Here is a 23,898-nt window from a genome sequence, read left to right as displayed (position 1 = left end):
GGGGTAATTATTTTAGAGATTACCATGGGGCTGAGTCTCCTCAGATTTTGTTTAATATCAGCTAACTAATTTTCTATTGCTTTTAATAATTTATTGACACACACCCATGCACAGTGGGCTGAGTTCATTTCTTTAAAAACAAAATGAAAAAACAGTCCATGGTTGAGTATGAGATTTTGATGAGAACATACTCTATTGCATTTGCCTTGTCAGTCACTGAAGTACCAAAATGGAGCTAGTTACTCTGTAAAATGTTCTGTGATATCTTGAGTAAGAAGATATCTTGAGTAAGAAAAGCACTACATAAAGAATTCTATTTCTATATTCTTTTGTTTTGGCTCATCCTTGACCATTACTCTTTTCAGTCAAATACTTGAATGATTGCCTCTAACTATGCATCATAATCACAATAAAAAAGTCTTTACTCGATATAATGCATTTTATCTAATGCACAGAATGTTCTCTATACATGTATATTAGATCTTAGAAAATAACAAATATATATATATAATTAATGCTGAATATTTCTGTTTGGAGAATAGCTCATGAACAGTTGCCAATTTCTTGAATTTATTCACCAAATCATTCTGGAAAATTACATTTTAAAATTTTAAAATAAATCAATTTAAATTTAATTTAATTTTAAAATTGAAATTAAAATTAAATTCTTAGTTTGTGAATATTTTGCTGAAAATATTTTATAACTGGGCTGATTTAATGTGGTATGTTTCTATTTTGTCACTGAATGAGTAACTGAGCCTCCGGTGTGTACATTTGTAATTATGAATTTGAAGTTAATTTTCTGTGAATACTGACTGATGTGATATACTCTCATACAAATTTGCTGTTTCAGTAGACATTCCTATTAGTAAATCTGTTTGTTTACAATATTTGGAAAACACAAATGTGGTGCAAACATAGCCAAATCCAATTTATTTTAAAATGTGAACAAATACTGGTGGAAAATGTTTTGCAGTTTCTGCCCAGCAATAATTATAGAAGCAGTGACTGCAATAGTTAAGACTGAATAAGCATTTGCATTCTAATCTATTTTTCAAGACATTTCTAACTTCTGGAAACTGTCATCTTTCAGACTGAAATGTTTCAGTCTTAGTCGCCATCTAAAAAGTGAATATTTTTGGAAAATGTGAGCTAAAACAGTTCAGCTATTATGTATCATGTGGAAAGAGACAAAAGAAGTCCATTTCCCCTGTTAAAAAAACAAACAAAAAATATTGCAACCTTCTGCAAGAACAGCTCTAACACCAAAACACATGGGGGTAGAAAATTGAAGTACAGCATGAGAGAAAATGTCTTTGAATATTCTGGTGAAAATTGGTTTTAATATGGTCATAATCCTATGAACCACTGAAAACAGTGCTCTGCAAACATGAAATATGTTTTGGAAAGAGTTTTCTAAAATAAACACATAGTATCAGATGGTCTTGCTAAAATTAAAAAGAAATGCATCTCATGATCATCCTTCCCTGCCTGTACTGGCAAACTGTAATGGGGTTGGGGGGAATGAGTTTTGCTTTTAGATTTGATCATGGTTAAGTTAGTGGACCAGCTTATCACTTGCGGAAGTGAGTTCTATTATCCAGGTTCAGTCTGCAGGGCTGCAATCTATCAGACTTTAAAGTCATGACATTTTAATGCACAGAAAATCCTGTTCCAGAAGTGAACTGTGTCCATATTGGGTCTAACACAAGGGTAGTTTTTTGGGGGGAATTTCACTTTTCCCCTAGCACTCTCCAGATCCAAAACTGCATATGAGCTAATATGTTCTCAACTGTGGGAGCGTTAAGACCCATGTGGTGATATGTGGACCTGGGGAAGAAGGAAATTCCAGGCAGGAACAAGCCCAGGGAACCAAAGAAACTGAAGCTAGCAGGAGGAGACATAAGAGCAGCCTCAGAATGTTTATATAGAGGAGACTGGCAGGGCAGATGTGGATGATTTCATTAGAGTGTTTTCATGGAATCACAGAAACATACATCTCCATCAGACTCCATGGTACCTTTCCTCACAGCAGTGGCACTGAACTTTAAGGATACATGTCAAACGTTCACTTGACTATAAAAGACGGGGCAAAAAATCCCAAGTTAACTTTTACCTAAGAAGACAAAGGAACCAAGTACTTCAGACTTTGGGGGAGATCTTGACCAAGGTGGTGGTCAGCCATCTTGCTGGAAGGTGGTCAGATTCTTACCTTGAACCAAGACTGTAGTTTTGTTATGTAGTCACTAGAAAGTGTTTCCCCCCATTTTTATTTCTTTGTAACTATTTCTGACTTTATCCCTTTCACCTGAACTCACTTAATCTCTTTCTTTTTGATTAATTAAACTTGTTTTACTTTTATTCTAAATCACCCAGTGCTGTTGGACTGTAAGTGATTATTAACTCAATTTAAAACAATAAGCTGATGTGCTTTTGTCTCTTTAAAAGGGCAATAGACTTTATTACTTCTCTCAACGGTCCAGGAGAGGGCTGGCCACTTCACGGCAGTCAGTTTGGGGACTGGAGGTGTGTTGCGGGTCACTTGGCTAGTAGTAATCATGGCTGGTGGAGACCAGAGTGTGGCTGAGGTGTAACAAGCAGGCTGCTGGATTCAGAGTTTCTGAACTAGGGCAGCTCTACACCCACCCACCCACACCACACCCACACCCACACCTTGTATGCTGGCTTGGAGCATCCAGACAGGGAGCTACAGGAGCAGAACATTTTAAGGCGCTCAGAGTTACAGGACAAGCGGTGACACAACCTCTCGCTGGTCTGAGTTGAATCCCAAAATGTTACAGCATGTCATACCTCTTTCCCCTACCCTTTGTCTGTCTTGCCTATTTGAGTTTGTAGTTGAGCCTCTCATCTCAGGAGTGCATCCAAATGTCAAGATGCAGTGTCAGAGCAGTTCTTTCACTCTAGCAGTCCCTTTATCTATCTGGTTCCAGAATGACCTGCTGTTTCCATGGCCCAGCCCTCCGGCCACGACACCTCTCAATCTATTCCCTTTCTAGGATTAATAGAAAAGCCCCAAAATAAAAAAGCTCAACATCTAATGGCTTCTAAGCCTGTCCCTCAGTTTCTGTCTGGAACTCACAGTTCTTGGCCTTTTTTACTCTTGATGTCTGTACTTCCCCTCTTGTTCTGAGGGAGAGTTGGGGGAACCCACAGGTCCACTCTCTCCTCTGGGTCCTTATCCAGGGAGGCTGTTTAAGGACTCTTCCTTCAATACTTCCACTATTTCCCTGGGATGCTCCTACCTTCACCCTGCTTGTCAGTGGTTCCTCCACATCTGCAGCTCTGCTAGCCCCACCTTGGATTTGTGGCTTCTGACAGATTCTTCTTATTCAGCTATGAAGTGGTTTCCTTGAAGCCACTTCCAGCCCGTCTCTGCAGCAGCTTGGCTGTACTGTGAGCAATCCCTCTATCTCTCACCTTAAGCCAGTCACAGTATCACCCTCCTCCAGACAGGAGTCCCCCCTCAGCCCTCTTTCTGGGGCTGGGGTTGTATTTCAGGCAGTTTCTCTGCCTCTAGCATTAGAATAGACAGTAACTCCCACTTCAGACAGGAGTTTCCTGCTCAGCCCTCATCAATGGAGCTGGGGTAGTGGTTTAGGCCAGATGCAGGGCTTTAGCCAGCTTTACTTTCAGCTGAGCACCCTTTCCGAATTAGTCCTCCAGTTTGGAGGCAGTCTCTGCTGATGATGTCTGCCTTGCTATTAGAGAGAATGGAGAGGGGTAACTAGCGGTGTTCCCCGAGGGTCAGTCCTAGGACCAATCCTATTCAACATATTCATAAATGATCTGGAGAAAGGGGTAAAAAGTGAGGTGGCAAAGTTTGCAGATGATGCTAAACTGCTCAAGATAGTTAAGACCAAAGCAGACTGTGAAGAACTTCAAAAAGATCTCACAAAACTAAGTGATTGGGCAACAAAATGGCAAATGCAATTTAATGTGGATAAATGTAAAGTAATGCACATTGGAAAAAATAACCCCAACTATACATACAACATGATGGGAGCTAATTTAGCTACAGCTAATCAGGAAAAAGATCTTGGAGTCATCATGGATAGTTCTCTGAAGATGTCCACGCAGTGTGCAACGGTGTTAGGAATCATTAAAAAGGGGATAGAGAATAAGATGGAGAATATCTTTTTGCCCTTATATAAATCAATGGTACGCCCACATCTTGAATACCGCATACAGATGTGGTCTCCTCATCTCAAAAAAGATAGACTGGCACTAGAAAAGGTTCAGAAAGGGGCAACTAAAATGATTGGGGGTTGGAATGGGTCCCATATGAGGAGAGATTAAAGAGGCTAGGACTTTCCAGCTTTGAAAAGAGGAGACTAAGGGGGGATATGATAGAGGTATATAAAATCATGAGTGACGTGGAGAAAGTAAATAAGGAAAAGTTATTTACTTGTTCCCATAATATAAGAACTAGGGACCACCAAATGAAATTAATGGGCAGCAGGTTTAAAACAAATAAAAGGAAGTTCTTCACACAGCACACAGTCAATTTATGGAACTCCTTGCCTGAGGAGGTTGTGAAGACTAGGACTATAACAGGGTTTAAAACAGAACTGGATAAATTCATGGAGGTTAAGTCCATTAATGGCTATTAGCCAGGATGGGTAAGGAATGGTGTCCCTAGCCTCTGTTTGTCAGAGGATGGAGATGGATGGCAGGAGAGAGATCACTTGATCATTACCTGTTAGGTTCACTCCCTGTGGGGCACCTGGCATTGGCCACTGTCGGTAGACAGGATACTGGGCTAGATGGACCTTTGGTCTGACCCAGTACAGCCATTCTTATGTTCTTAGAGAAGGCAGTATATATGCTAGTCTCCATTTCCCAGCTTGTTCCCAACTGCCTGGGTGAGAGGGGAGATTTGCCCCACCCGCCTTTCAAGGCCCTTAAAGAAACAATGACTGTCTTTCTCCCAAGCACTACTTATTCTCAGGACTGCTTCCTCTTTACCAATACCTCTTATTTCCTAGGTCTTTGAATAAACAAACAAAAACCTTCCAAAATGTTGAAGGCCCATGCCATGTAACTGGGGGTGGGCTGACCAGTAAGCACTGCTACCCTTAAGGGCATACTACCCTGTCACAGCTTTTTTTCTACTTGCTCAGTGTCTAACATAATGGAGCCCTGTTCTCAGTCAGTCCCTAGGTACTACCATAGTGAATATAATAAATATTAAACAACATATTTATGAGGAGAAGGGGCTGACATGTAGAATAAGTCATGGTGGAGAGGGATTAGTGGGTAAAGGACAGACTACCAAAGATGAATCATACATATATCGTATGATTGAGTGATTAACATATGGATACTACTACTTACCCAGAGCACACTTTTGCACACAATAAACAGATACATAAATAAATTTTGAACCCAGGCTTCACCAATCCTCTAACTTTGCATCTGCATTATTTGAGGGAAAATGTATTGCCACTTAGTCATATATGTACTTGACTGAGCTTGTAATGTAAACATTTAAATTATTTCAGTTGCCACCCATAATTTGCTAGCATAGAAATGGTGGCCAGCATCTTCATATCTAACTACATAGGAACATAATAAAAGGTGGAATTTATAAAAGCAACTGACTGTCCTATGAACACAAATCCTGTAGCCTTTCAATGGGACATATGCTCCTGACTAACGCAGGCACTTTTGTAAATCCTACCCATGTACAATAAGAGTGGGATGTCAAAAGTGCTCAGTGTTGGCCCATCTCTTCTCCCACTGTAGAGCACTCAACAAAGACAACCCCCCATACACACACACCAGTATTTATCTACAGTCATAAAAAAGCAATGTGCTAGGATTCATAAGGAATGGGATGGTGAATAATACACAAATTTTTATAATGCCTTTATGTAAATCAATGGTACTGTGTGCAGTACTGGTCACGTCATTTCAAAAATAATATTGCAGAACAAGAAGGGGCAACAAGAGAGACCAAGGGTACAGAAAACCTCTCATATAAATAGAAATTGAAAATATTGAGATTGTTTATCCTAAACAGGAGATGAATGAGAGGGAACATGATAAGGGTATGTAAAATAATGCCTGATATAGAAAAATGGTACATCGGCTTTCAACTCAAAAGAATTAAGTGTTTTATACATTCATACGTAACCACTGAAATGAAACTACCTTTTTGGGAGCAGCAACCAAACAGCATACTGCACAATGATAAGAAAGGAATATTTTGGGGGGTGAAGGGAAGGGATATGGAAATTTTTGCCACAGACCAAGAAAAAGGGATGATACGATGTTTAAAACCCATGCAGAGCAAAGGGAAACTTTGTTTTTAAAAGAACAGTGTTAACTTAAAAATCCCATCTTATAAAATTAATATCTTTGCTTATGTTACTAGAAATACTTCAAATTATTGAAAATGAAAGAACTATAAAAACCTTAGTTGAAATCCTGGCAACACAGAGGTCAATGGGAGCCAGGATTTCATCTCTTATTTATATTTCACTAGTTATACTGTGTACTTTCTGTATTTCTCAGCTTGAAAAATGATATTCAGTTAAATCTATTTAACTTCTGTGTATAATCTTTTAAACTTTAAAGTTCTCAGGGCTATGCAAAGCCAGGGCAGAATGTGTGTTAGAAATTGTTTTGACTCAAAGTTTTTAAAAACAAGTAATTGAAAGATTTCTATTTGTTTTGCGAAAGCTTGTTTTTTAAAAAAAATATTTTTGAGCCAATTTTAGTTGAAACTGTCCCTTTAAAGATGTCTGTCCATTAAATTGCATGGAACTCAATCTGTTTGCCTCAAAAGGATGAAAGGCTACATGGCCCCTGTCTGGATTTGAACTCTTGGTTCCATAGAGTCTAGGTATTTCAAACCCAAGGCTTAGACCACTAAGACATTTCTCTCTGGCATAACAACTCAATCCTTTCTATTTTAACATCTATGATATACAGATAAATGAATGCCTTGATAAAGTGATCAGCAAATAATTTGTGTAATAGTGATAATCTACTTTCATTAAAGAAACAAGCATTTACCTTGAACATGTTATTTCAGATACACTGGGTGGTATTTAAAGTTACTGTGGCTTTTTGTCTTCATTTTTGTGCTATTGTATTGTCTAGGAAAATAGGTTTGTGAAAAATAACACTAACGCTGCACAGAGCTGTAGTTTTTTTCCTAGTAGCACATGAGAAAACCCCCTGTTTATTGCCCTTGTCTCATCACACTTCCATGGAGGTTTGCTTTGACTGGACACGCAAGCTACCTTTGCCAACCAAACCATAAAATAAATCTAATGTACCCTATAATACAGGCAACTGCAGTTAATATTGTTCAAATTATTTACATCTGAAGGGCCGCGCCTGTCTGGATGGCTGGGCCTGACGCTTCTCTGGACTTGGTTTCTGCTAATCACATCTGTTTCAGTTTTAGACTTTCACTGGTATTCTGGCAGCAGCCACAACTTTTTAACGGCTACAATAAACTACAGAGACTCATCAAATGTTTGTTGTATGTGTTAAAATTATATCCTCTTCAATTAAAACATTTGATGTGAACTAAACTACAGTGTTATCTAACAAGAGACATTTGAAAGGGAATGTTTAAAAAAAGGCATATTTACACACAATGCTCCTATTACTACTATTATGCACAATGTTCCTAGTATGATTATTTTTTTGTTTAAACGTAAGAGAAATTCATTAGAGAAATGTATTAGCATTCCTCCAAAAATTTCTGGGTGCCTTTCAAGTGTTAAACACACTGGCACATCAAACGATTACAAGAATGTTTTTTGTTTGAAAACATTTGCTATGTGTCATAAAGTCATTACTTTCATCCATTATTTGACTTTGTCAAGTTTCATATATGTTTTTATACAGTAATATAATAAAGGCACTCAGCACTATATTTATATTATTTTCCTATAAAAGCATCATCATCATCATCTGCTTCTTCCCTTTCTCCCATCATCTGTGGTCATATAAAAGCTTCTACCTTTCTTTACAATAGTCTGACAAAATATACATCTTGAAGCACAAAAACAAAAGATCACAACAAAAATATAAATCTAATAAAAATAGGGAAGCCTGAACTATCGTGTTTTTCACTACCCCTCCTTTTTCTCTCTCTATTTTCTTTGCAATTTAGCACTAAAATCATGTAAATGTCAAAGCCTTACAGCGCAGCCTGTAATGGTGAAATGCACGGCAGCAGAACTACATGCTGGAGTAGAAGAACATCAAACACAGATCATGTTTCTGCACAAACTAGCAGGAGAGAGGGCAGGCCAAGGGTTTTACAGGGCCAAGAGATGAGAGGAGATAGAGCACTCGCCTATTCCTGGGTTGAATAAACAACAACTGATACCTTCCTACCACTGTTGACCTTTGAAACCCTCCTTCAGCCATTTCTAACTGGAAGAATAAATTAGTTTGCAATGGTTTTTATTGCCTTACACTGAATAATAGAATACAGTCATCTTGCTCAATTCTGAATCTAAAATTAATGTTTTGTTTGGAACCCCCCCCCCCGAGAAGTTAATATATTATTTAAATTTAAGCAGAATATTCTGTATATTCTTTTATGTAGAATTCTTTTCTTGAAATCCCATTTTTATACAAAACAGCCTTAGTATTACTTTTCCCTAACAAAAGTGAGAAGCGAAAAATATTCAGGCATCATTTGCTGTGTTTATTTAAGAAAGTCTTACAAAGCATGAGGTAAAAATGAAACTGTCTAGAATACTTAGAGAGCAACCCACTCCTATTTTATTTCTAACTCAGTGCTTTGATTGATAGAAGACTTGCCTTTCTGAGCCCCTTTTTATAATAAACATTTTTAAATATTTATTTCATGTCTAAGGGTAAAACATATTTTGAGCTGAAGCTCTCCATTTCCCTTTGCTGTGTCTTGGCAAGCAGTGCTTTATTTTTACATTAATAGTATTCAAATTATTTCTTGTAGCTGTTAAATTGTTATACAAGGACTGTGGCAAGTATTTATGCCATTGGACTAAGAGGTATCTACAGTTAAACACAGAATCCTGGAGAAGCCAGAGGAAAATTCCTACATAATTAAAGCAAATTTCCAAGAGATTTCTTTTGGGGCCCTTTGAATTTAAAAGGGATTATGGAAAATTACTTTTGCTGGTCTTGCTTTCATTTTTAAAAAATCATGATGTACACTTATTTTTATTTTATGTTTGTAATTTGTGCCAGGGTGTAAATATGTAGAGTGAACAACACTACAAACCTAATTAGTAATAAACAAAACTCAAAGTTCACTTTTTAAATGGCACTCAGTTGTTAGCATAACAATGTAAAAGTTCCCAGTTACCTTCTAGATCTCTCTTAAGTTTTCTTAAGTCTTTTACTAGGTCTTCAAACTTAACTTGGGAGGCCTGGAAGAAATCTTGTGGTTCTGGTAGAGGAAAAATACTCTTGTCTGTTCCTGCATCCTAAAACAAACAAACAAACAAACAAACTCATGCATCTGTTCCCGGAAAAAAAATACTCCTGGCATAGATGCCCTTCCCGAGTGTAAAAAATTACTTGCGTGGGAGTTTTTTCCCAGTGGGGGAAAAAACCTAAGGTAGACAAGCCCTGAGTCTTCTCAAATTTCACTACTGTAATAACAGAAATACTTACTGTCTAGTCCCTCTAGTTAATTTCCTGTCCCAGGTTTAAAGTGACAAGATCTTTGAGGCACTATCCCTGCTACATTTTGGGCTTTGTTCAAAAATATTTTCCAAGAACTGGTTTTGAAAACATTTGTTGGTAAGAGTTGTCAGCTACTGCACAATGGGGAATTTCCCCCCCCCCAACCATAATTTCTGAAAACCATTGAAAGTAGACAATCTTGGTCTTAGTATTCAATTTTATAAATTTTATTTTCCCTGTTGGAACTATTTTATCCAGACAAGAAAAATTAGTAATAAATTCAAGTCTTTCTCTAATCTTTGTCTCTTTGTCAACACAATTTCTCTAAGTAAAATACTGATACAGTAGTTAATTCAGCAAATGAATCATTTACCTTGTCGAAGTGTCGTAGGTAATATATGACAACATAATCCACAAGATTAATACCATTATCCTAGGAAGAAATTAAATATATTAATTAAAAGGTTAAGTTGGGAGTGAAAACGATTTCAAAAGACATATGATGAAAGTAGTTTTAAATCAGTTTAAAAGGAATATAATCCCATGTTATTAATTTACGTGGCCTTGTGGAGTAGAATCCACAATGTTTTAGTCGCAGTATAGTATAGTATAGTATAGTAAAATAATTGGGGACCTGATTTTCCCACCACAGGACACCAATAAGTTCTACCAATTGGAGTTACTGGGATCCTGCAGTGGGAAAAACTGCCAGGTGTTACAATTCTCTAATAATTGAAGTAATTATATTAACAAACATTGTAATTGCCTGAAAAATTTCAATAAATTCACACATTTTAAAATTCACAGGTTTTAAAGCTAAATGGGACCTTTAGTTTATTTAGCCTCACCTTCTGTATAACACAGACCATGAAGTGTATAAGCATTCCATACCTTTTATACCAAATATAAAACCATGGAGTATACACATGCTCAGTGCATTTCATACATAGTGTATGTTGTTTCATGAATATATACTTCTACGATGTTAAAAGATTTTCACTCTACAAAGCCACTACTTTCTCGGTCCTGCATTGCCTGTATTATTGCGCATGACAATGTTTTATTTTCGTATGTTACTGAATCAATTTACCCCATTTCAGCTGTGGAAACGGATAAACAGTGCTCAGGTATGGAATCATAAATTACAGGAAATTATTAAACAGCACAAAAGAAAGACAATGTAGTGTATTATATATGGAATGTCTTTGATGTCTTTTTTTTCATTTGTATATAGCGTACTGATAGCTATCAGGGTAAAGGTTCGGATATGCACAATGTATGACTTCCTGCACAGAGCTGTCTGGTGTATATTTGAGTCTGCAGCACATTACATTTTATTAATAACACAGAGCAGCAAAATTCGTAACTAAGCAAGTCACTACTCTTCATACAGGCAAAACAATATATATATATATATATTGCCCTTGTGAAGTAAAACATTAGTTCTACTTTATTCTATATATACTCTTTCACCACACTGTGACAGAATGTACCCGGGTCCACACGCTACACATTACTGTAATAGTCTCTATACAAAGTATGCTTTGTGAGATATCATTTGAAAACTCATAATTTGCTGGTTATTATTGACCTGATAAAATGTGTGTGGCAACATTGTATGTTAAGTGGTAAGATTCCACTTTACGGTGTTATTACCACATGTTCCAAACTGAGGTTGTCCAACAGGTCTTTCTCAAACAAAGCAATGTGCTCTCTGCTTAATTTGCACTTAACCAGTAAACAGAGTCACCAAGCAACAAGAGAAACAAAAGAAGCTCCAACATGTGAGGAAAAGCAGCAGGGAGCATCCTTTCCTATAGACACTTTGTCTCCTGAATCTCAGATGGAAATGTTTTTTCAAGAGGAGGACTGACACTAAAAAAAGGAGGGACAAACACCTCATGACACCCTTCTCTTTCTCCCTACCCATCACATTCATGGCATTAGCAGCAACAAAGGAAACATTCACTGGACTGGAGAAGGGGTTTTGACCTAAGAAGTCTGGTCAGAAAGACTGCTGAGAGCATGTGGTGAGAAAACTTTGCTTTGAATTTAACATAGTTTGTTAAGTTAGGCACCAATTGCGTTTTATCTTTATTTTTCTTGTAACCATTCCTGACTTTTATGCCTCATTACTTGTACTCACTTAAAATCTGTCTTTGTATTTAATGAACTTGTTTTATTGTTTTATCTAATCCAGTGTGTTTAGACTGAAGTGTCTGGGGAACTCCATTTGGTGTGGCAAGTTATGTGCATATTATTTCTTCTGAAGCAATAACAGACTTTATATAAAATCGTATTGTCCAGGAGAGGGTTGGGCATACAATGGACATACATTTTGGGGGGAAGGTCTAAGACTGGGAGTGTGTTGGGGTCACGCTGCAGTATAACCAAGGCTGGTAAAAGCCAAGGTGTGGCTGGCTGGCTGGCTGCCTGACGTAGCTGGGAGTGACTTGCCTGAAGGAGGCTGTTTGTAAGCAGTCCAGACTGGAGGTTACAACAGTAAAGCACTGTAAAGGGCACCCCAGGTTAGTGTAAGGGTGACACAGCCACTCATTAGTCTGGATTGTACCTTAGTATGTTACACACACCTATCACCTTGGTTTGGTTAGGACAGGCAGAAGACTGGGTCACTGACACAGAGACAGATTTTAAAGGGCAGGACCACAACTTTATTATCTTTCCAGGCCTCCATGCCACATATTCAATATTCAGGGTTGGTTCTTTTCAGCCTAAAAGGTGGGACGTATAGAGCCAAAATGGGACATATAGTCATCCTAAGCCGGGGTCCCCAAACTTTTTTTTTTAAGCCAATTGCAACAGGGAGAGTTATAAAATTCCCACCTTCTCCCCTTGCCAGGCATGATCACCATGTGCATTCAAGATGAGAGGGGCACAGAGCAGCCAAGCCTGCACTCCCCATCCCTGCTCCCCCCAGGACCACAAGGTTTGTCTTTCCACTGCTCAATTGCTCAAACATCATCCCTGCTGAGACGGAGGTAGGGCAACATGAGCCCCCAAAGTGGCTAATTTTTAAGTGTCCTGACTAAAGCCTTAAGTAACTATCCAGAGACCCTTTGGGTTTGCAGTTTTTCAGAACAGAATTTGCCATCTAGGCTGATTTTTCTTCTTCACTCAGTATAGCAGTTCAGAATTCTTGTGTTACAACTGTTATTTGAAAAAGATGTGATACTTGCCAACTTAAAAATGAAGACAGGCAACACTTTGCAGACATGGGCAGACTCTTCCACCAAGAATCCAAACCCATAAACTCAAATCTGATCCTTCCGTTTTACAGTTTCTAGCCATTGTTCCTAAACTTGGCCCTCAATGTATTTCCTCACATGCTAGTGGCTTTTGTAAAGACATGCAACTAATATCAGGAATGAAGGTTGGGGACAGTCACTGGAGAAACCTTCTGCCCTCTGTGCTCTCTTAGATGTCTTTAACTCTGCACTGGCTGAATTTTGACTGAAAAATACACAAAAAGGCTTTGAAACCAGGATAATTTTTCCAATGGCAGAATCTAGGTGAGACAGGAGATGTCTGTGTGTGCATGTGTGAGGCAGGGGGCAAATTGGGGAGAAAAAGACAGAGGCCAGTAGTCAGTGATGAGGAAAATTCTTTGTGATGCAAATGATCTGTGCAAAAGAACAATGAAGAGAGAAGGGAGAAACATTCCAAAAGTAACATCTACAAAGCGTGCTGCTGTTTAAAACAGATAATAGTAAGAGGCAAGAGAGAGCTCAACCTTTTGCAGATGATGGAACATAAAAAAGATCACTTGACAAATGCCCTTTAAAGTAAAAACAAGTACTTACTCTGCTCTTGACATCCTTTAGTTTGGGAAGAATTTCCAAACCAAATCCATCTGCTTGACCTCGTGTCCTGTTCCCCCCATTCATATAATTTCCAAAAGCCAAAATCAAGCCTAAAATTTCCTTCACACTTGTCATGTCCAGCAAATCCTGAAAGAGGAATACTAATTTGTAACATCAGGTGGTACAAGAAGTTTACAATTCTTTTACTGTTGCCCATGAATGTTACAATGATGAGACAGACAAAAATTATGGATTTCCCCAAAGACTCATACCAATATTTACCACAATACCAGTGAAAGAGTCCCAACCGTTTTCTACAACTAGTACTTAAAGTGCAGTAATCATGAAAATGCCATTATGAGGTTCCATGTTTGTCACTCACTGATTTCTCATCAAAGTAAAGTAAAAGGATGTTTTGTGATTTTGGGCTCTGGACACTGCAGGAGTCAAGCTGGATTCTTTTTTTCCTCCCTCGGTATTCTCAGTAGTAAAGATTCTGCAGTCCAAATGATTCCCTCAATCCACCCTCTACAAAACCAGGAAGCTTTCAATGGGAATTGAACAGGTGCTACTAAGGAAACAACCAGAAGACCGTGGACTTGCACAGCTGTAACTGTGTGCATTAATTTGGCCTGCAGCAGCTTTCTTTCATTCTCTCACAAAATCACCAGCCTTACTCTCAGAGCCCAGGGTGCAGAGTTGGCAGTTTAAAAACAATTCATTCCTTTGCAAATTGAGAAAAAGCATTATTATTATTTGTTTTAGAAAAGTGCATAAGAGCGCTAGTTCTGGAACAGGACCCCAGTGAGGTAGGTGCCATACAAACAGAACAAAAAGACAGATCCTACCCCAAGAGCTTACAATCAAGTAAAATCTGACATGAAATCACTGAGGTATAAACATAGAAGGGCACAATGCCAATTTTAGAGTAACATAAGAGAGCAGAATCAAGTACTGTCATTCACATCACTACCCATTAGGCCAATGTGTCAGTTCTGGACAAACTGGAGAGAGGGCAGATGTGGACAAACTGGAGGGCAACAAAAATGATCAGGGGGCTGGTGCACATGACTTATGAGGAGAGGCTGAGGGAACTGGGCTTATTTAGTCTGTAGAAGAGAAGAGTGAGGGGGCATTTGATAGCAGCCTTCAACTACCTGAAGGAGGTGGGGGTTTCCAAAGAGCATGGAGCTAGGCTGTTCAAAGTGGTGGCAGATGTCAGAACAAGAAATAATGGTCTCAAGTTGCAGTGGGGGAGGTTTAGGTTGGATATTAGGAAAAACTATTTCACTAGGAGGGTGGTGAAGCACTGGAATGGGTTACCTAGGGAGCTGGTGGAATCTCCATCCTTAGAGGTTTTTAGGGCCCGGCTTGACAAAGCCCTGGCTGGGATGATTTAGTTGGTGTTGGTCCTGCTTTGAGCAGGGGATTGGACTAGATCCTCCTGAGGTCTCTTCCAACCCTGATATTCTATGATTCTCATATTTTAAAATCTAATTTTCAAGGCTACATAAGAATTTCTCCGTGCTAGAATTCAACATACAAGTGGATTTTTTGGTTTGTTGGCAATTCAAAAAAAAAAAAAATCATTTGGGGGTCAAATTGAAAATTAAAATGTTTGAAAATTTCACCAAAAAGAAAAGTTGAAAAAAAACTTTGTTCTGGGTCAAACATTTAATTGATCCAAAATAAAACATTGTTCTGAGCATTTTTAATGTTTACATATTAAAAAAATAAAGCTGAAAAAAATTTCAAAACAGTTTTGAATTTAAAAATCAAAATGTTTCATTTAGGAAATGTCAAAGTGAAACATTTTGATTTTTTTTAAAAGTTTTTTTACAACCAAAACAATTTGGTGAAATCAAATTAAGCCACAAAATGTTTCAGTGTCACCAAATCTGCATTTTTTGTCAGAAATAGTTTAAGCTGAAAAATTTCACCTAGTTCTACATGTAGGTGCTGAGTCACACAATGAATTTCTTTCAGAAATATTGGAAAGAGATACTATACCAATGTAAGAACACAGTTGTTTGCCTGTGTAAAACAGAAATGGGCCAAGAGGTTGCTGTTTGGATTCAAGATTACAATTTTGGCCCATCACTAGGTTAAAGTGATAAGAACATAAGAACGGCCGTACTGGGTTAGACCAAAGGTCCATCTAGCCCAGTATCCTGTCTACCAAGAGTGGCCAATGCCAGGTGCCCCACAGGGAGTGAACCTAACAGGTAATGATCAAGTGATCTCTCTCGTGCCATCCATCTCCATCCTCTGACAAACAGAGGCTAGGGACACCATTCCTTACCCGTCCATTAATAGCCATTAATGGACTTAACCTCCATGAATTTATCCAGTTCTCTTTTAAACCCTGTTATAGTCCTAGCCTTCACAACCTCCTCAGGTAAGGAATTCCACAAGTTGACTGTGCTCTGTGTGAAGAAGAACTTCCTTTTATTTGTTTTAAACCTGCTGCCCATTAATTTCATTTGGTGACCTCGAGTTCTTGTATTATGGGAATAAGTAAATAACTTTTCCTTATCTACTTTCTCCACATCACTCATAATTTTATATACCTCTATCATATCCCCCCTTTGTCTCCTCTTTTCCAAGATGGAAAGTCCTCGCCCTTTTAATCTCTCCTCATATGGGACCCTCTCCAAACCCCTAATCATTTTAGTTGCCCTTCTCTGAACCTTTTCTAGTGCCAGTATATCTTTTTTGAGATGAGGAGACCACATCTGTATGCGGTATTCAAGATGTGGGCGTACCATTGATTTATATAAGGGCAATAATACATTCTCTGTCTTCTTCTCTATCCCCTTTTTAATGATTCCTAACATCCTGTTTGCTTTTTTGACCGCCTCTGCACACTGCGTGGACATCTTCAGAGAACTATCCATGATGACTCCAAGATCTTTTTCCTGATTTGTTATAGCTAAATTAGCCCCCATCATATTGTATGTATAGTTGGGGTTATTTTTTCCAATGTGCATTACTTTACATTTATCCACATTAAATTTCATTTGCCATTTTGTTGTCCAATCACTTAGTTTTGTGAGATCTTTTGAAGGTCTTCACAGTCTGCTTTGGTCTTAACTATCTTGAGCAGTTTAGTATCATCTGCAAACTTTGCCACCTCACTTTTTACCCCTTTCTCCAGATCGTTTATGAATAAGTTGAATAGGATTGGTCCTAGGACTGACCCTTGGGGAATACCACTAGTTAACCCTCTCCATTCTGAGAATTTACCATTGATTCCTACCCTTTGTTCCCTGACTTTTAACCAGTTCTCAATCCATGAAAGGGCCTTCCCTTTTATCCCATGACAACTTAATTTACGTAAGAGCCTTTGGTGAGGGACCTTGTCAAAGGCTTTCTGGAAATCTAAGTACACTATGTCCACTGGATCCCCCTTGTCCACATGTTTGTTGACCCCTTCAAAGAACTATAATAGAGAAACCATGTTGACTTTTGCCCAACAATTTATGTTCTTCTATGTGTCTGACAATTTTATTCTTTACTATTGTTTCGACTAATTTGCCCGGTACCGACGTTAGACCCCGGTCTGTAATTGCCGGGATCACCTCTAGAGCCCTTTTTAAATATTGGCGTTACATTAGCTATCTTACAGTCATTGGGTACAGAAGCCGATTTAAAGGACAGGTTACAAACCCTACTTAATAGTTCTGCAATTTCACATTTGAGTTCTTTCAGAACTCTTGGGTGAAAGCCATCTGGTCCCGGTGACTTGTTAATGTTAAGCTTATCAATTAATTCCAAACTTCCTCTCGTGACACTTCAGTCTGTTACAGTTCCTCAGATTTGTCACCTACAAAAGCCGGCTCAGGTTTGGGAATCTCCCTAACATCCTCAGCCGTGAAGAGTGAAGCAAAGAATTCGTTTAGTTTCTCCGCAATGACTTTATCGTCTTTAAGTGCTCCTTTTCTATCTCTATCATTGAGGACCCCGCCCCACTGGTTGTTTAGCAGGCTTACTGCTTCTGATTTACTTAAAAAACATTTTGTTATTACCTTTTGAGTTTTTGGCTAGCCATTCTTCAAACTTTTCTTTGGCTTTTCTTATTACATTTTTACACTTAATTTGGCAGTGTTTATGCTCCTTTCTATTTACCTCGCTAGGATTTGATTTCCACTTTTTAAAGGAAGTCTTTTAATCTCTCACTGCTTCTTTTACATGGTTGTTAAGCCACGGTGGCTTTTTTTACTGTGTTTCTGAATTTGGGGTATACATTTAAGTTGTGCCTCTATTATGGTGTCTTTAAAAAACACCCATGTAGCTTGCAGGGATTTCACTTTAGTCACTCTACCTTTTAATTTCTGTTTAACTAACCCCCTCATTTTTGCATAGTTCCCCTTTTTGAAATTAAATGCCACAGTGTTGGGCTGTTGAGATGTTCTTCCCACGACAGGGTTGTTAAATGTTATTATATTATGGTCACTATTTCCAAGCGGTCCTGTTATTACCTCCTCTTGAACCAGCTCCTGCACTCCACTCAGGACTAAATCTAGAGTTGCCTCTCCCCCTTGTGGATTCCCGTACCAGCTGCTCCAAGAAGCAGGCATTTAAAGTATTGAGAAATTTTGTCTCTGCATTTCGTCCTGAGGTGACATGTTCTCAGTCAATATGGGGATAATTGAAATCCCCCACTATTATTGAGTTCTTAATTTTGATAGCCTCTCTAATTTCCCTTAGCATTTCATCATCACTATCACTGTCCTGGGTCAGGTGGTCGATAATAGATCCTTAATGTTATATTCTTATTAGAGAATGAAATTACTATCCATAGAGATTCTATGGAACATGTGGATTCACTTAGGATTTTTACTTCATTTGAGTCTACATTTTCTTTCACATATAGTGCCACTCCTCCCTCCCCACCCCCCGCATGACCTGTTCTGTCTTTCCGATATATTTTGTACCCCGGAATGATTGTGTCCCATTGATTGTCCTCAGTCCACCAGGTTTCTGTGATGCCTATTATATCAATATCCTCCTTTATCACGAGGCACTCTAGTTCACCCATCTTATTATTTAGACTTCTAGCATTTGTGTATAAGCACTTTAAAAACTTGTCACTGTTTATCTGTCTGCCCTTTTCTGATGTGTCAGATTCTTTATGTGAATGTTTTTCATCTGATCTGGCCCTTACATTATCCTCTTCCATTCTCTGTTCCTGACTATAACCTAGAGAATCTCTATCAATAGACTCTCCTCTAAGAGAAGTCTCTGTCCGATCCACATCCACATCCATGATGTGTTTTGTGCATGAAATGGACATGGAAAATGAAATATATAACAGTCTATAACCTGGTGTATTATATAAATTATTATTTATCAAAATGCTAAACAGTATTTACATGGCAGACCAATCACTCCCTAGACTGTAGTAATAGAGGCATATATTTTTTTAAAAGAGATCTTATTTTTATAGCACAAAGACAGGAACCTAAAAACAAACTCTAAAGGGAAGAAATTGAATAGATTGTGTCTTCTCCTTCTGAGATGTTATCTTTAATTTTGTATTAATCCATATGAAGTACAATGTATAGTATCTTGTACTATGAAGGTGTCACAAAATGATGCAGATGTTCTTACTCAAAAAAATTATGAGAGGAAAATACTGCACAACAGCATAGCCATTTCAAATATGTTAATAAGGAAGGGATTTATCGTTAGTTTGCCATCTGCCCAGACTAAGGGGCATTGGATTATTGTTCCGCACCTGGAGCAGACTCAGGGAGTCACAATCAATCTCCCACCCCAGTTTCCCTGCTGCTTTAGGGAGAGAATAAGCTGTGCTGCTGTAACGCCGACAGACCCCGGTCATCAGGAGCTTAGTGCATGAGTCTACAGCATGAGCTAAAAGCCAACTTCCTGTTAGCTAAGGCTGTAGAGCAGACTCATTTTATCTCTCTCCTTAAGTGGTCTCCGTGCCACCAGATGGGACAGAACACCACACCCAGAAGGTGTGTGGGTTACAGTGGGTCTATACCCAGTGCACCATATGGGAGGTAGGCAGGGCAAGCCACAGTCTGGCGGTAACCATTTTAAATTGCTTAAAAAAAAAAAGAAGAAGAAGAAAGGGCCTAAAGGTAGTATGGATAATGAATGGCCTCCAGGTAAACGCACACTTCAAAAACAGACTCCAATGAGAAACTGCTGAACTTGAATTAATATGCAAATTAGACACCATCAAGTTAGGCTTGAATAAAGACTGGGAATGGCTGAGCCATTACACACATTGAATCTCTTTCCCCACGTTAAGTATTCTCACACCTCTTGTCAAACTGTCTGTAATGGGCTATCTTGATTATCACTACAAAAGTTTTTTCTCTTAATTAATTAGCCTCTTAGAATTGGTAGGACAACTCCCACCTTTTCATGTTCTCTGTATGTGTATATATCTCTCCTTACTATATGTTCCATTCTATGCATCCGATGAAGTGGGCTGTAGCCCACGAAAGCTTATGCTCAAATAAATTTGTTAGTCTCTAAGGTGCCACAAGTACTCCTGTTCTTTTTGTGAATACAGACTAACACGGCTGCTACTCTGAAAACTATCCCTCTTAGGCATTAAAAACTGAAACTTGAGTCCAGAAAGCAGAAGAATAAATTAAGTGGTGAGATAAATGGTGAGAGAAGTTGATTACAAAATGGGTACACTGTAAGGGATAAAGCAGAGACACCTGCCCTGATTTTGCATTCAGTGGACCACACTTCACTTGCTTGGGGAAAAATCAGAAGAAAGGGGAAGAGGGGGAGAGAAAGTGAGTGGGAGTCAAGAAACCTGGATGCTATTCCCAAGTCTGCTTTAGAATTGCTCTGTAACTTTGGGGAAGCCATTCAAACTCCATGGCCCTGATTCTTATTTACACAAGGCCATTTGTTACCACCCTGGTACTGTAAAAGGACCTTAAAGTGAGTGAAAAGTAATAAGCCCCTTAACCTTGACAGAGTGGGGTCCTTAGTATAAATGTGAATCAGATGCTTTCTGCCTCAGTTCCCCATAAGTAAAGTGGGAGTAACACTATTTCCCTACCTCAGAAATTCTACGGGTCTTACTTCATTGTTTGTAATGCACACTCGACAGGAAGCACCATATAAACACACAATATCATTGTTTTTATTACTAGTTGGAAATACTGTGTAAAATCTTGTTTGTTTTTAACTTCCCTAAGGTTTTAAGAAAGATAACTCGTTTTTTGGAGTACCTAAGTGTTTTTGTTTTAAATCCACGGCAGAATACAGTTTGGCAACATTTCTGATATGAGTGCTGCAAATAAATACAAAACATTTTTTGAGACATTTGAGTGCGGCGGGAGCTTTGTTTTCAGTTCACAACATTTCAGTGATGTCACAGGTACAACCATATTTACACTAGTCTCTTCTACACTGTTCATTTCCTCTTTTTTGACTTGTTTCCTCATTTGAATTGGGGTTTTTTGGGCTCATTTTCCTCTTGAATTCTCACTTTATCCCCATCTCCAGACTCTTCACTTTCCCCACACGTTATACTCTCTTCCCTCTAAAGCACCTCCAAATCCACTTCGCCAACATGTGAGCAGAGCAAAAATCCAAAAACAGATCCTGTCGATTTCACCTTGCTCTTCCATCCACAGGTGGAGTGGGGTGGCAGGTAGTTCAGAAGAGGCTCTTCTTATGGTAGGCCAGACAATTTACTACGCTGGCCTTTTGCATGAATGCCCGTGGTTGCCATTCACTGTTTAGGTTTTCTTCTAATTATCATAATCAACTATTTCTATTACTGTAACATCTAGGAACCCATTCTTTTTCTTCTAAAAGGTATTTATTTATTTATTTCTAGAGTTTTGCTGATCTAGTTTAATTCATTTATTAAAGTTGGCTTTGATGCTGATCTCTGTGTCACTGTAAGACTCTGCTCGGTTTTGCAACATTTGCAATTTCTTTACTGAAAATATCTATCATTTTACATGAAATGACTGGCACTATGAAAGTTAATTAAAATCTGCTCTTCTGCTGGAAGGAAACGTTGCTATGTAAGAACCATATAGTGCTTTTTAATGCCTGCAAAGTTAATGAAACAGCTGAAGTATTTATATTATACCTGAATTAGCTTTAGGAAGCAAAGAAATACATAGTATTTTAAATAAACTTCATTTGTGATTGGCTTTCATTAGACTGGCAGAACCTACCTTAGAAGCACGAGTAATAACATCCACTTTACGATGCACTGAGGTTATCCCCTCAGAGAAAACAGATTGGAAGATTATACATTGGGCACGTTCTGCAAAATTGGGGATCTGGGATAACTCATACAAAAATCTGCGAAAATAAGAACTACACTGTAATACCAAATCTTTACATTTCACATCTTTTGTTATAATATAACATGTCAGAGTAATAGTGTCAAAGAAAGCACATACATAAAGCAATCTTTCTTTATTTGAATTGTAAATGAAATATGATAGAACAAAATAATGTTTCATGATCTTTTGCACAACATTAGAGAATAGATGAGACGTATTATCAAAACTTGTTGGTGACAAACAGAAGGACCTGCAAACTGGAGATTTCTGTACTCTATGGACAGGCTTGTGTGTGAGAGAAACACTGCCCTCTACTGGATGAAAACAGCTCTGTACATCGGTTTATCAGTTTGATTGTTTGGTATATTGCTAATAAAGAGTATAACAGAATAACAACAGTTAAAAATAGAAAAATACCCTTTAGATCATTTAGCCAAATGTTTCCCAAAATGTTGGTGCACCTCTGCTAAGGGGCCACAAAGGACAAGCTAAGGGCAAAGGAGATGCCTAAATTAACATGGGCAGGACTTTAACACCACATGGCAGGAATGAGGTGCATGACTGGTTTCATTTTCCTGACTACTATTCATTTGAAATTCCTTGATACTGTGCTCTGTTCTGGTCACCTCACCATAGGATAGCCATTGCGGAGATTTAAAAGATCCAGCAAATGAACCAAGTGATTCAGGGTTTAAAGGTGCAAATTATAAAATACGATTAGCCTGACATAACTCAGGGAAAAAAGGAGACAATGGAGCATCTCACAGAACATTTTGTTATTTTGAAATAAAGGAATGGATTAGTGACAATACCCGGTTACTTAAAACAAAAATCTATAGTCTGAATCTGTGGAATGATCCACCCTATATTGTAATTAAGGCTCATCTTTACCAACAGTTTCCACTTAGGGTTATCTTGGATATCACAGTTTTCCCATGATGTTGAATATGAAATGAATATGATAACTTTACAGTATCATTTGGTAAATAGAGTTTTTTTTAATGATGACATCACAACAATTCAGGCAGACTACTTTTGTATAAAATGCAGGTTGGATTATCTATCAAAGTCAAAAACCAAAGAAAGAAGTGTAAATTAATGCAAGAGGGTACTGGATAACGTTTTGAAGAGGACAGAATGCTGGGTTCACTCATTAATTGTAGCTTGGGGTTAAGAAAGGTAAGCGTCTGGCTAACTTCAAGATATGATGGAGTGCCCCATTGACCTAATGTAACTTTTTGATGGCCCTTAGTACAACATTCTACTGATGATCTACAGTAAGCACAGAGGGTTTTAATATCATGTACTCTACCCTGGCAGTGAAAAGATACCTTAAAGAAAGCTTATATAAAATGTATACCCACGTGATGGCTCCTTTACCCTGACAGAGTGCTGTAGAAAGGGCCTTAGTGTAATTCTGAATCAGGGCCAAAGCCCATCATACTGTAACTATATATAAATCATAGCATCCATTGAATTGAAAGACAACGAAATAATCATTTTTATCAAGAAATAATGTACCAGTTTATATTCATTCACATTCTAAAAACATCAAGTTTAGTGAATAATTTGAAACAAAATTGTCTATCATTTTGTCTCTTCTCATGCCAGTAAAAGTCAAAAGGACCACCACTGATGTCAATGGAGACATCCGTGTAAGAGAGGGGAGAACGAGGACTCAGTGTCATAATTTGGGGGGAAGCAAATATTTTACCTTCAAACAAATGATCGTTCTCTACTTACTGTGGTCAATAACATGGTCAGCAATAAAGCCCCAAATTGCATTTTGCTCCCATTTCCCTGTCTAGCAATGATTTAGTACTAGCTAGAACTACAGGAAGATTACATTTCAGCCAAAATGCAATACTTGGAAAGAAGCTAGAGCATCTGTGTCCCTCAGACAAGGCCCCATGTTGTGGTCAATTACACATATAAATCTTTTCAACTCTAATGAATATTAGCATTTTAACCATTTTATTATCAAGAAACATAATTTAGGGGCACACTGCAATACTGCTAAGATATATTTACAGTGTACGTCAGCAATAGCAAATATAACATGCCAGCAAAACAAATGAAAATCACATGTGCAGGAGACCATTATT

General features: G+C 38.2%; 1 protein-coding gene across 6 annotated transcripts in view; it reads right to left on the bottom strand.

The window, feature by feature from the left end:
- The window catches only part of FMN1 (formin 1), a 393,438-nt gene that overhangs the window by 93,068 nt on the left and 276,472 nt on the right, over positions 1 to 23,898 (bottom strand). For all 6 annotated transcript variants that reach the window (XM_065595382.1, XM_005309777.5, XM_008174656.4 and 3 more), the window contains 4 exons: positions 21,680 to 21,809; positions 13,488 to 13,634; positions 10,040 to 10,099; positions 9,344 to 9,464 (listed from right to left, as the gene is read on the bottom strand). In XM_065595382.1, the coding sequence (XP_065451454.1) occupies positions 9,344 to 9,464; positions 10,040 to 10,099; positions 13,488 to 13,634; positions 21,680 to 21,809 (458 nt within the window). The remainder of the gene's footprint in view (positions 1 to 9,343; positions 9,465 to 10,039; positions 10,100 to 13,487; positions 13,635 to 21,679; positions 21,810 to 23,898) is intronic.

The sequence above is a fragment of the Chrysemys picta genome, chromosome 4, assembly GCF_011386835.1.
Source record: "Chrysemys picta bellii isolate R12L10 chromosome 4, ASM1138683v2, whole genome shotgun sequence".
Taxonomy (NCBI): domain Eukaryota; kingdom Metazoa; phylum Chordata; order Testudines; family Emydidae; genus Chrysemys; species Chrysemys picta.
Note: the sequence above shows the minus strand (reverse complement) of the source record. Positions and strands in the feature narration are given on the sequence as shown.